The 13,224-nt window shown below is 44.9% G+C and overlaps 1 protein-coding gene across 1 annotated transcript in view; it reads right to left on the reverse strand.

The window, feature by feature from the left end:
• The window catches only part of Frmd4b (FERM domain containing 4B), a 191,469-nt gene extending 179,614 nt beyond the window's left edge, over positions 1-11,855 (reverse strand). Inside the window, exon 1 of the mRNA XM_021190022.2 lies at positions 11,538-11,855. Coding sequence (XP_021045681.1) covers positions 11,538-11,699 — 162 coding nt within the window. The 5' untranslated portion in view covers positions 11,700-11,855. The remainder of the gene's footprint in view (positions 1-11,537) is intronic.
• Between the last annotated feature and the right edge of the window lie 1,369 nt (positions 11,856-13,224).

Raw genomic sequence — 13,224 nt, forward strand, 5'->3', positions numbered from 1 at the left:
CTTTTTCTCTTTCTTTCTTTTTCTCTTTCTTTCTTTCTTTCTTTCTTTCTTTCTTTCTTTCTTTCTTTCTTTCTTTCTTTCTTTCTTTCTTTTTACAAAACCATGGATTCTGGAATTTTACCCAGTTCCTTGAGCTTTCAAGGAAGCACTTTATTGACTGATCCATCTTCCCAAGCCCAGAATTTGAACTCTTGAAGCCCAAGTCTCTAGATAATCATTTTTAAGCTTTCCTTCTGGTTCATGCTGAAGGGATGAATAAGAAGACACTAATGGATCTGATTCGGCCAATCAGATTATGATAGCTTATTTACCTTTCAATAGCTGAAGAGTGAGTTGGTAACCTGAGGCCTCCTGATGAGTTGTTTGGAGTATTATCATCGATTGGCTAATACAGTCATAAAACCAGTGAAATGATTTCGTGACACCATCATGCTGGGCCAAAGATAGGCACCTCATGCAGTAAGGCCGGAGGGTCCAGTGATCGTGCGTCCTGCACACAGCACAGAGAGGCCCCTCTTGTAAGTCATGATGAAGCACACACTGTGGCTGGACTTTGGCTACTTTGTGGGTTCTTCTTTCTTCCACCCTTCTCTACCCTTTTTCTTCCATCCTTTCAACTCCCTAACTCTATATAAAGCAGAAAATAAAAGGATAGATGGGAAAGAGATCCCTGAATAAAGTCAGGGTTGGAAAGGGAGTCACGTTATCGTTAGACTATCTCCTTCTGATTAGGGGTGTCAAGTTCCTTGGGGCAAGTTTGATCTTCACCATCAGGAAATCTTTTTTTTTTTTTCTTCTTGTTTCTTCTTTGCGCATGACTACTTAACAAACCACAACCGACAACCAACAATCCACACCACCTCTGGGGCCCTAGCATGTATATACCCTCTGACGAGTCCCCAGAATTCCAAATTCACATGCTCTCAGAATCTATCTACAGAAGACAAAATCCCACCCCTGCTAGTACATGAGGCAAATCATAGTCGGGTGTGTGGACGACGTGAAGCAGCCCATATTCCACACCTAGGATTAAAATGAGAACACATTCTTATTCTCTGTGTGTGTGTGTTTTTAAAGAAAACAAAATTCCAAAATTGCCACTACAACTAACTTTTACTGAAATTCTTTAGAATACTCAAAATCTGGGAAGGTCTCCATGTCCCTTAAGAAAAGATGGGCATATTCTTCAGTGGAGTCTGGAGCTAATGGAACTTAGAGATGCGTTCCAAAAATAGGTTGAGAGAAAAATAGAGGGGACTAATGATGCTCATAAACAAGTTTGACAAAGATATGACATAGTATCAATAGTATGTATCATTTATAAATAAAAGCAAATGGGACAAAATTATGTTGCCTGTCAATGTCTGGGTAAGACTCCTTCTGTAGAGATAATTTCTCATTGTGTAACCCAATAACCTCCAACTCATTGTCATCCTCCTGCCTTTGAATCCTGGGTGCAGGGATTACAGACACAAACTTTCTCTTCACTGGGAATTAAACCCAGGACCTTGCAAATGCCGAGAGGCATTCTACCAGTGCTGCTACGCCCTAGGTGGGACTATTTCTAGGGAAAGTGGGAGGTACAAATTAGGCTTCGTCCAACTCCGTAACTGTATTACACCACAAAAAATGTTTGAGACCAATCATCTCCCTTAAAACAGAGTCGCAAATATCCATCTCTGTGCTTTTGTATCCTCCTCTCTCTTTTCACAGGAAGTCATAATATAGCCCAGGCTACTTAGACAGTTTATAATTCTCCTGCCTCAGTCTCCCAAGAGCTCAGATTCCATGTGTGTGGAACCACTTGGCTCCCCTAAGATTGTTTTCTTGCTTCCTGAATGCTAACATTGTTAGCATTGTGTGAGGTGCCTTACCATAGTGTAAGCCTCGCTCACACACAACTCGATACCTAGTAGTACAGTCTATTCAGATGGCAAGGCTCAGTGAAAGCCCGAGACAGATGGAGAAGAGCCCTTAAGCAAAAACTCTACCTAAACACATGATTCAACTGACTAAAAACAGTTGGGATATTAGGAGAAAATGAGCCCAGAGAACTCGCCATATCTACCTGCCTCTTTCACAGCAGGGTCTATCTGAAAATGAAGACATGAACAAGCACACACGCAATGCCTGGGAAATGGCGAGGAAATGGTCACTGTTTTTCTTTCCACCAAGGCTTCATTTTTGCCTTCTTTCCATTCTGTAATTCATATGGTCTTGCTTATATAATTTAGAACAACAGACCTTATTCCTTATTTGAGACACGCAAGCTCTTTCACAACAGCCAGCCAGGGCACCAAAATATAACGTTCAGAATAACCTAAGCAGGAGATGAACAGGAACTTTTTTTTATCCTGCAAGATGGAAAAAGAAAAACAAACACTCGTTTGAAATGGCAGGAGAGTCCGTTCTTAACCTCCTGTTTGCCAAGTTCCAGGGAGAAAGTTCACAAATGGATTTTAAAGACCGTGAGACTAAACTTGTTGACCTGAAATAATATGACTTTTCAGAAATGTATTTATGTTATGTAAGGGGGGCTCAAAAAGTAAAGGTCATTCTGCTTTTCTTTGCTTTTCAGGATGAGGATAAATGAGTGTCTTAGTTCCCTGCTGCTAGTTGGAAGTTAGTAATAGTAGTAGTAGTAGTAGTAGTAGTAGTAGTAGTAGTAACTATTACTTGATTCCATGACTGTATAGTCTCTTCAGCAGAGGGTAGGTACCTGTCAAATGGCCACTCTGAAGGTTGTGCAATGTTTTAAAAACATTTTAAAATGATTTGTTGATTCTTATCTTATGATCGTTGGTGTTTTATCTGCATGGTGTGTGTGTGTGTGTGTGTGTGTGTGTGTGTGTGTATGAGTGAGGGTGTCAGAACTCCTGGAACTGGAGTTATAGACAGTTGTGAGCTGCCACGTGGTTGTTGAGAATTGAACTTGGGTTCTCGAGAAGAGCAGCCCATGTTCTTAACTGCTGAGCCATTTCTCCAGCCCTGGTTGTGCAATTTTTAATAGCTGAATTCAGCATCCTCCTGACCATGTGAACTTCACCCTTTACTTCCTTCCTGCTGACCCTGATTTCGTTCCGGCCTCCATCCAGCACCTGCTGGGAGGTATTTGTACACGATGTTATGATGTATTGCCAGGCCAATCCTCCTCAGCTGCCGAGAGCATTGTGAGCTGACAGCTTCAGCTCCCGCCCTTCCTTTAAAGTGCGCTGCCTCTTTCAAGGTCAGCCTAGCATTTCAGGGGCCACCATGGGGCTAGAGAGAAAAGCCAGTGTTACTGATCCAGCTAGGGAGAACTCTAGGCTTCAGAGTGACCCGTGAGATCAGTTGTGGCTTTAGTAATTGTGAACTGTAACTAAACGTCTCTCTTTGCTTAACTCTGCTCACTTCCTAGTCTCTTACACCAGGAACAATCCTCACAGGTCTGCTAATAACCTTCCTGCTTATTAACCTCAGTCCAATCTGATTGCTAAGCAACAGACTCTGCACCAGCGTTTACGCTGCGGCCTGGCTCCAGTGTGTGATGAGTTGGGTCTATTATGGACTCACCAGTGATCTGTGAGAAGCTTCTTGGAGGCTGTATGCTAAATGACCAACCTCCCCACCCCCTCCCACACTCACTTCACTCTCCATCCAGGTAACTGGTGTGACTGTGAGAATCTGTGTGCCTGAAAGATGGCAATGAACCGTGTTTGCCACCGCGTGACTGCCTAGCTGTCATGGGGAAGTCTGAATCTTTTGTATGTCCCTAGGGCAGCTTGTTGTCACTACCGCTTGTGTGCAGTGCCCACAGAGGTCAGAATGGGACATTGGATCCCCTGGAACTGGGGTTGTAGACAGCTGTGAGTCATCACATGGGTGCTGGGACTTAAACTCTATTCTGAGTGATGTCCCAATATTGCAGGCACTATCTTCTTGAATCCCTTCCCTTCTGGCCTCCACTATTATGCTATCAAAAAAATCTACCAGTCTCACCACTGACAGCAATAATTCTAAGCCAATCTCTCCCTCTCCTAAAAGTCTGGAGGAACATGTCAAAAGTACAAGATCATCTGAGGGCAGGCGCTGCTCTCTGTCGAAGTTGCTCTGTCACTCTTTCAGCTCATCAAGCTCTGAAGAAAAAAAAATTGTTTATTTACAATCACCTGCATGCCTGGAATGCCCTGCTTTCTGCCTTTACCTGCAGATATGTACTTGTCCTTCAGAGGAACTACCTCCTCCAGGAAGCCCTCCTGTTGTCTGCCTGTCACAATTACTCTTGTCTGCTCCCTGAGCATCGCCTGAAAGCCAGGCCTTTCTCTGGAGGATTGTTTTCTTAACAGTCTCCCCTATGTCACACTACCTTTACGGAGGGCAGGGAAAGGCCTGCTGCTAACCGTTGGAGCGGCAACTGGTAACTTAGTGAGCAATGGTTAATTATTTCAGCTGTGAATGAACAGGCAAATCAAATTAATGAATCACCAGAAATATCAGCCATTATGTGTAGAACAAAGAACTGAGTAGAAGTAAGTTCTGCACTTGCCTTGAACATTTCTTAATTAAAATCTTAGGGTTCCCCCCCCCCCCGCACTGGCAGGCGTTCTGCAGTTGGGGGTGCGCAGTGCCTGTGTGTTGGGGGAGATGACAAGAGAGGATCAGGGGTCTTCTTCTACTGCCTTTCCTTATTTCCTTGTGTCAGGGTCTCTCACTGAACCAAAGCTTGTTTTGGTCAGGTTTGCTGGCTGACCAATGAGCTGTGACTTCCAAGGCTGGGCTTACAGTTATGCACGGCTATGCTTAGGGTTTTTTTTTTTTTTTTTTTTTTTTTTTTTTTTTTTTTTTGCGTGAGTGCTGAACATTCAAACCTGGCTCTTCAAGTGTGTGTAGCCAGGGCTCTACCCAGTCAGCCATCTCCCCAGCCCCTTAGGTTTCAAACTGTATTGTTCTATGATAGAATTGTGGACTTTTCTTCCTTTAACATTTCAAGAAAGAAAGCAAGCAAGCAAGCAAGCAAGACCCACACTGCTTTTTAAATTTTCAAATTTAAAATGGCAGATGTTTTATGTAAAGGAGAAGATGATATTTTTTTTTTTTTCAGATTTACACCAATCATTCAACTCTAAGTAACTGAGCCATGGATAGCCATCCTCCCAGGAGGAACAAAGTAGTCATAGATGCATGCATGGTCCCGTGACAATAAATCTTTATTTATAAAAGCAGGAGGCAGACAAGTTTCCAGCATGTAAAACAAAGGGTCAAGGGCAAGCAAAGTGCACGTGCCTTGAAATAACAGACAGCACGTGTTTGGTGCAGAATTGCCTTGGGTGAGGGTTGGGAGTGGCTGTTTTCAATGAAGTTATTGATACGCATGGCTCAACCAGTCTAGCCCAGCATAGTGAAAGGTGAACTCAGAACCCTGACAACCAGATGCTCATGGCTTCTTAGATTTATGTATAGGCCTAAGAGAGAATATCAGACTTCTGGAGGAGAATGCTTCAAATACCCTACATCTAACCCATATATGATGCCAAAGAGATTCTTGCCTTCTTTTTAAAGAACATTTACCCACTGAAGATGGGGACTTAATTTCCACACAGCTTGTCTCAGGTATAAAACCAATAGCAATATTGTCAGTGACACTATTTATTTATTTATTTATTTGGTTTTTCGAGACAGGGTTTCTCTGTGTAGCCTGGCTGTCCTGGAACTTTCTGTAGACCAGCTGGCCTTGAACTCAGAAATCCCCCTGCCTCTGCTTCCCAAGTGCTGGGATTAAAGGCATGCGCCCCCACTGTCTGACTGTCAGTGACCTTTTATCACAGACATGCTGAGCTCAATGTTAAGAGCTTTATATAACCAAGAGATGGCTTTTATTAAGCATTTTCTTATGCCTGTGAAGTGTCAAATGTTTTATGAATATATATTATAAGTTCCCCATTTGATCTCTACTGTAGTTATAATGTGAGTGCTTCCTTGTTACCCAGGAGGAAGCAAGGTCCAGAGAAAGGAAGTCATTTGTACAAGGTCAAGTTGAACCTGAACACTTTCCAAGTCCTTGAACGCTGTGCCCCATCTTCTGTGCCAGTTGCCTGTCCCAGAGGAGCTGACCCAACCTCTTCTAGTCACTTAAATACCCCAGATTCTGTTCACATTGATGATTCTGTTCAAGGTCTGTAGGAAATTCTACCTTGGGGACTGTGGTGAGGAGAAAAATCTGACCCCAAGTAACAAACTGAGGGCTTTGTTAGAGCGTGTCCCACTTCACAAAAAGGAAAAGGAGTTAATCCTTTGTCAACAGTACTCTCTCATCACTTTCTAACTCATGTGACTTAGATAATTAATTACAACACTGCATCCTATCCAGGAGAGGTATAAGCAGGACAGGCAAGTGGCTGAAGAATGAGCATTGAGAATTTTGCCTAAATTAAATTAAAGGTGAGTTCTCTTAGTCTGGTACCTAACCAAACTCAAGTCTTCCTTTATACAGTGAGCGGGTCTTTGTCAATCAGCCTCTCTCCTCAGGGCTCACCTCCTGCTTTATATTTAGTTCCGTTACTACAAAACGCCCTATAGTAAGTAAATACCTCCATTATTCATAGTTTGTTGGCAAGTTAAACCACTTGCTGTTCCAACATCTAGAAGTGGAGGAAGTGTTCAATTCCAAAGAAATTGTGCCTTCCCAGCTCTGCCAGCCAGGCAATAAAGTCCTGGCCAAATACTTTATGAATAGGTGAAGGATCGTCTTTCAAGTGTAGTATATGAATAAACAAAACACTCTAGAGGCCTGCCAGATATTTCAGGTAATGGATATCTCCCGCCCCACCCTGATCTCTCTAGAGTGATTCAGCATTGGGTTTCTTCACAAACAAGACTATTGAGACTAGAAGCAAGAAAAATGATGCCTTAAAAAAACAACAATAAGATGATAAGAAAATATGGGTTCAGTATCACCTGTGACTCTGGTGGAAGCATGTTCTTATGCATGGTTTAGAATTTGTAACTCTAGGATAGCAACGCTAGCATTCTCACCATGAGCTCCACACTCAATTAAAACAACTGCAGCAACATCATCATCATCATCATCATCATCATCATCATCAACAACAACAACAAAAAACTTTGAAAGTTATTTGTGTCTTTATATTTCAACTTACCTTGAAGAATAACTTTTTATTGAGAGAATGCTAGATTTGAGATTCTCATGATGTGGGAGACTTGGCTGGTTGCGTTTTAAAGTTTGTGTGTGTGTGTGTGTGTGTCTGTGTGTGTGTCTGTGTGTGCCTGAGGGCTTTGGGTATCCTGCTCTATGACTCTATTCCTTATTGCCCTGAAACAGGTTTTCTCATTGAACCTGAAAATAGGATTGCAGCCAGCAAGCCCCGGCAATGCTCCTGTCCCAACTACCCAAAGGTACATGTGGCCACACCCAGTTTCTTCCATAGATTCTGAGTATTTGAACTTAGCTTCCTCATGCTTGCAGAACAATTTCTCTTACTAGTGGATCCATTGCTCCAGTCCATGGCTGCATTTTAGCCAAACGTGGCTCCCTCCTCATGGTAGCTTCCTTTGTCTGACAGAGTTTGGGAAGGGCCCTGATCTAATCAACAGATTAAACCACAGATGGATCCTCATCACCAAATGGAGTCTGATCAAGGCTGGGCCTTGCTAAGAGGAAACGGGTGACCAGGAGCCTGCCTTTGAAGGGTACATCTTTTCCATAGCCCATCTTCTGTATCTCTGCATCCTGGCTACCGTGATGTGGGCATCCTCCCCTGCCGCCATGGTCCTCTACCATGTTTTTGCCTTGCTATAGGCCCAAGGGAATAGAACCAGTCACCTGTCCTGGTGTCAGAGCAGTGGACACTGCCTAATTCAGGCCAACATGTTATCAGCGGGGCCCACTCCATTCTCCGTTTTCAGAAACAGGTTTGCACTCCAATCCACAACCTGGTGTTTCTTGACCCTTATGTTCATCATTATCAAAATAGTCTTTTATTTTAATGCATGTTTTTGTTCAGCAATCAGTTCATTCCCCATTACAAAATAAACCATTTATTTATTTGTGTTTGCATGTGATGGCTATGTGCCAGGTGTACAGGGGAAGGTCCGAGGACAACTTGTAGGAGGCTATGTACCATGTAGGTTCTAGGGCATGAAATCAGGTCATCAGACTTGGGGGCAAGCTCCTCTACCTGCTGAGGCAGCTTTAATGTCATACACTATATATTTGCTAATGTATTACATGTTGTATATTATGTATTATTATCATTGTTATTACTATTATTGACCCACTGAGGATTGAACTCAATGCCCCACATGTGCTAGGCAAGTGTTCTACTAATAAGCTACACCCCAGCCAGAGGGAGGGATCATTCTATTTCTACTTCTCCCTGAAATCATTTTTGCTCCCTTTGAGCTATATCACGCCACCGAGAATGCACGAGAAGTAATCCTGTTCCCTGTGCCAATTAGTGCATGGCATCGGGGTGGTACCTGGCATTAGGGTGATACATGACCATCAGAGGGTGGTGTGTGGTACCGGGTGGCAGATCCTACACGAGCGGCCCTGAGGTTACACAGGGAAATTTGATAGGGAAAATAAATGAAATTCACTTTCCTTCTGGCTACGTTAATATGAAGGCCCAATGGACTACTACAGGTGTCAGATGCCAGGAGGAAAGAAGTCAGAAAAGCATTATCCCAGGAAGTGAGCATTACCAGGGCTGGGAAATGAGCGCCATGTCCCCCTTCTAACCGCCCCTCACGTTTACTCTACATGGAGAGTTGAAAGCTGTGTGGTTGTCACCTCTTCTTACTCTGTTGCTAGTTTTGAGTTGGACCTCTTACCATTAAAAAAAAAAATCCTAGATGACGGAGCAGATACTCTTCACTGCATCCAGTGGCTCCTAAGCTCGGCAGTGTGCTAAGTGTTCGACATGTCAATTGACTCTTACCAACCTCCTTAATTAGTGCTGTTCTAGTCTTTACCTGACAGAGGATGAAGGGGAAGCATAGGAAGGCTAATTTCCCTACGGTCAGACACAGGAAGGGCTTGGATTCATCCCTCTTCTATCTCGGGAGCGGAGGGAGGGTAGAAAGCGTTCTCAATACTGCTTTACAGTCAATATAATCTGCACTGCCATTTTACTGCTAAGCACTTGAAAAAAAAAACAATCATTTTTTTAATGATCTTCCTAAGCTAGCAATGGAGCACAGAGGTGGCATCTTCACCCTAGAATCACTAAGGCCCTGGGTTCTGTGCATGCAACTGCCCACACAAACAACAAACAAACAAACATCTTCACAAACAATCAAGCAATCTAGGTCTGTGGCTCGCCCTGGGATATGACAGTTCTCCTAGGGTGAAAATGGTCGTTTTGTTTTGTTTTGTTTTGTTTTGCTTTTTAAATCTTAGTTCTCCAAAGGACAGGGGACTTTAATGTAAATGTCATTATTTTTTCTCTGCTTATGACAATACTCATAAAGCCATCTTTATCTGTATGCTCTTCTTGACCAGGAGGATGAGAAGAGAGAGGCGCAGTTAACACCTGTCTTACAGAGGAATCCAAAATATTTGAGCAGCTTCCCCTTTCAAACTGCTGTTGTGTTTAAGATGAATGATTGATGGTTCACATTATATATCTGGCCTCCCAGTGCTTGGGAGGCAAGGTCAGGGAGATCCATGGTGCTTGCTGTCCAACCAGCCTCACCTAACCAGCAAGTCGCAGGCCAATGACAGACCCTGTCTCAAAGCTAAGGTGGACAGTATTGCTGAGGAGTGACCCTTCCGGCCACACGTGTGTGTGCACATGTACCGCATGCCTGCAAACTGCACCCACGTGATCATGGTCATGAGCACGTACACACAAAACATTTTCAAAATTAAAAAAATTAACTATCGGCCGATCTTCTAGAGAAGCCAAGGCTCTCGGATTTTTGGAACCATCATCTCCAAATTGCTCAGTAACAGCATTAGCAGTAAGCCATAAATCCACTGAATCCATGGGGAGCCGGGCACGGAGCCTGCCTGATTGGCCACAGTATTTTTGCTCTCCTTTTGAAAGTTCCTCAGTGTCTAGAAGGAAAAGGCAGCCCTACGCGCTGGGGCTGTGGTGGGTGTGTTTGCTCCCAACCAAAGTGAGCAGAGACTTCCCAAGAGAGAAAAAGCCTGAAAGATAGACACGTGTCTGGCTCCAAAAAAGCCAGGAGTGCAGTTTCTGGTGGCTAGATGGGCTATGGCCACAGCTCCCTAATGCTCTCACACCCCACCAGGCCTCCAGGGCTCTCATTCAGTGCGCCTTGCTGAGTCTATTTCAAACATATTACAGATATGTTAGGCAAACCAGGAACACTGAAACCGCAGGTTAAAATGTATGTGTGTGTGTGTGTGTGTGTGTGTGTGTGTGTGTGTATATATATATATATATATATATATATATATATGAACAGCAAGGGTACATTCATTCCATAGAACTCTTGTAGTCTGTCCTTAGTTGGCCTTTATTCTATCTGGTTGACGGAAGACTATGACTTTTCAAAAATCAAAGCTTGAGTCGCATATGGGACACTCTATGACAGATATAGTTCAGCCCTATTAGGAACAGGGTCAGGTTATGTGTAAGAGATTCAGAGAACTGTAACAAACTATATGCAGGAAAGAAGCCCAGGTATGAATCTTCATAATTCAACAATGCAGTTTTTAATTCTTTTATCTTAAAGGTATCAATAACCCAAATCAGAGGACTTATATATCCATTTACTACTGTTCACAAAAATCCAGGCAAGTTGCAATCCCAGAGAGGATGAATGGTCTCCTCATTGGGCAAAGCGCTGCTGCAGATTTTGCCTGCAAGATGGGGCCAGTCAGCAAAGCAATAAAGAGGCTGTGTTGTGCGACAGATTAAATCCAAGTGTAAGCATTCCAGTGCTCAGCCAAGCCACCCTTCCCTTCCCTAGCCTGTCAGCCTGCCACAAAGTGTTCCCAATCCACCAGCCGCTGTCCTTCCGTCCCAAAGCCAGGCAACACAGAATCAGCTTTTCCTGGCTGTGCCCTGGAAGCAGGGGCTGCCTGGTGGAAAAGTGCAATAAAATCATGAAGGAAGAAGGCAAATTCACTAAGACACTCTCTGACAGCAAGCAAAGACGGGAAATCATAGCTTCCGAAATGGCCACCCCCCATGAAATGAAATGAAATAAAACAGCAATAATCCTCTCAACCTCAAAGTCGCTTTCCACAAACGCCGTGTTGCAAAGGCTATAGCCTCGTTACTAGTGTCAGCAGGAACCTTCATCACGTTATAATACATGTCTGCTTGCGGGGGGGGGGGCGCGGATAACTCCCAAGTGCCCCCCATGCCCAACTGAAAAAAAAAAAATTATCAAGCCACAGTTAGCTAGAGCTGCCGAGGGTTTGACCCAAGCGCTAAGCTCCCCGCGAGGAGTTGAAAACAAAGATTTGGGAAGCCTGAGGTTATGAAATCATACAGGTGGACCGGCCCTCATTTGAGCTCTGGGCATCCCCGCAATGGCCCCAGGGCGCCAGCTCCTGGGCTCACCTGGTACACATCCCGTAGCCCGCACCACGTTCGCAGCACCTGGTGGCAAGCCCGCAGCCTCTCGGTGTACCATCTCCGCAGCGTGGACACGGTCAAGTTCCACACGAAGCGGCTGCCGCTGAACAGCAGGTCCTCCACTCCGCACATGAACACCGAAGCCATGCCGCTGCTTTCCTTTGGAGCCTGGATTCCCCGATCCTGGGCTCTCCACGCTCTGCTGTAGCTGACAACCCCTCCGGGGGTCAGATCTGCCACTGAACTCGCCTTTCACTGTGTGTCCCGGCCAGGTTGGGGCGGCATGCCCGGAGATTGGGTGCCCGCCAGCCAACGGCTGCGACTGGCACGGAGGCTGTGTCACCCCGCCCGCCCCCACCCAGCGCCAGCTTCCTAAGCTCCGCCAGGCCAGCCCTGGGTGCTCCCTGGGCGCGGGAAGCCCTGGCCGGTGAGGACTCCCCGCTGCGCTGCTCCAGGGCACAGGGCCGCAGGCAAAGCCCAGCAACTCTTTGCAAGCCTAGTGGGGAACTGCATTTCAGCGCGCTTGCACACACACACACACACACACACACACACACCTAGACCCAGCCCCGGGACACCTGTATTTTATTCTTTAAGGTCTCTCTGCCTTGCATCTTGCTCTGTCCACACCTCAGTGATAAACACCTCTGGGGAAGCTATAGAAGCAGAAGACGGGAAAGAAAGGAAAAAAAAAAAAAATCCAGCAGCATCTCCCTTTAGATCTCACTCCCGAGGGAATTGTGCGTGTTTTCTTGGCTCTGCTGATGAAGAGCCTCAAAGCAACTGTGTGTACGCGCCTCCAGACTGCCTTTGCTCCTAACTTAAGGGTCTCCAAGAATATGCCAGCCTGCCTTGGGCACCAGCAAAGCAAGTTCTCTGATACCTTCGTTAGGCCAGTTCCAGGGCAGCTGTGGGCTCAGAAGAAAAACAAGGCTTCTTTGATCCTGGGCAAACAGCATTCAGTTAAGACTCCCTGGGAACCAGAAGCTTCGAAAGAGGATCCCTGGTCAGTTTGTACAAAATTCAACCCCAGGATATGCCTGGCCACAGATGGCATCACACATCCGACAGGGGAGCTCGCTGCTCAAAAATAAATAAGAAATAAGTACATGACTAGAAAAATAAAAACTCTTCCTCAGCTCAAGAAGCCATGGGGCAATTCATGCTTTTTAAGGTCTCCACAGGGAACGATAGTCTCTAAGGAGTTTGAAAAGGGAGTCTAAGGAGTCCCACACACCCCGAGTCTGTGTTTTTCCTTGAGGATGTTTGTACATTGCAGTCCCCAGAATCCTATCCCATTTCCAGAGCAAGCTCACTGCAGCTGGGAAGCAACCCTCATCACACTCACTGGATCACGTGCACACACAAAGACACGAAAAGCATTAAGTCCGGATAGCTGGGGAGAGGGAGGGGTCCAGCATCAAGGGGCGGAGTCAAGAGAAGGCAATGGGATGATTATGATCAAACTACATTATCCATGTGTGAAAGTATCCTGAAGCCCATTATTATATAATTAATAGATGATGGTGATGGTGATGGTGATGGTGATGATTTCAGGATGGAGGTATTTTTCTCCAATTTACCTTGTTGGACAATGGTGAGCATTTCATTGGTCGATTCACACCTGTGCTATTATTGTCATTGCTATTAAGTGGCTGAGAGGTGCGATGCC

This window comes from Mus pahari, chromosome 2 (assembly GCF_900095145.1).
Source record: "Mus pahari chromosome 2, PAHARI_EIJ_v1.1, whole genome shotgun sequence".
Classification (NCBI taxonomy): Eukaryota; Metazoa; Chordata; class Mammalia; order Rodentia; family Muridae; genus Mus; species Mus pahari.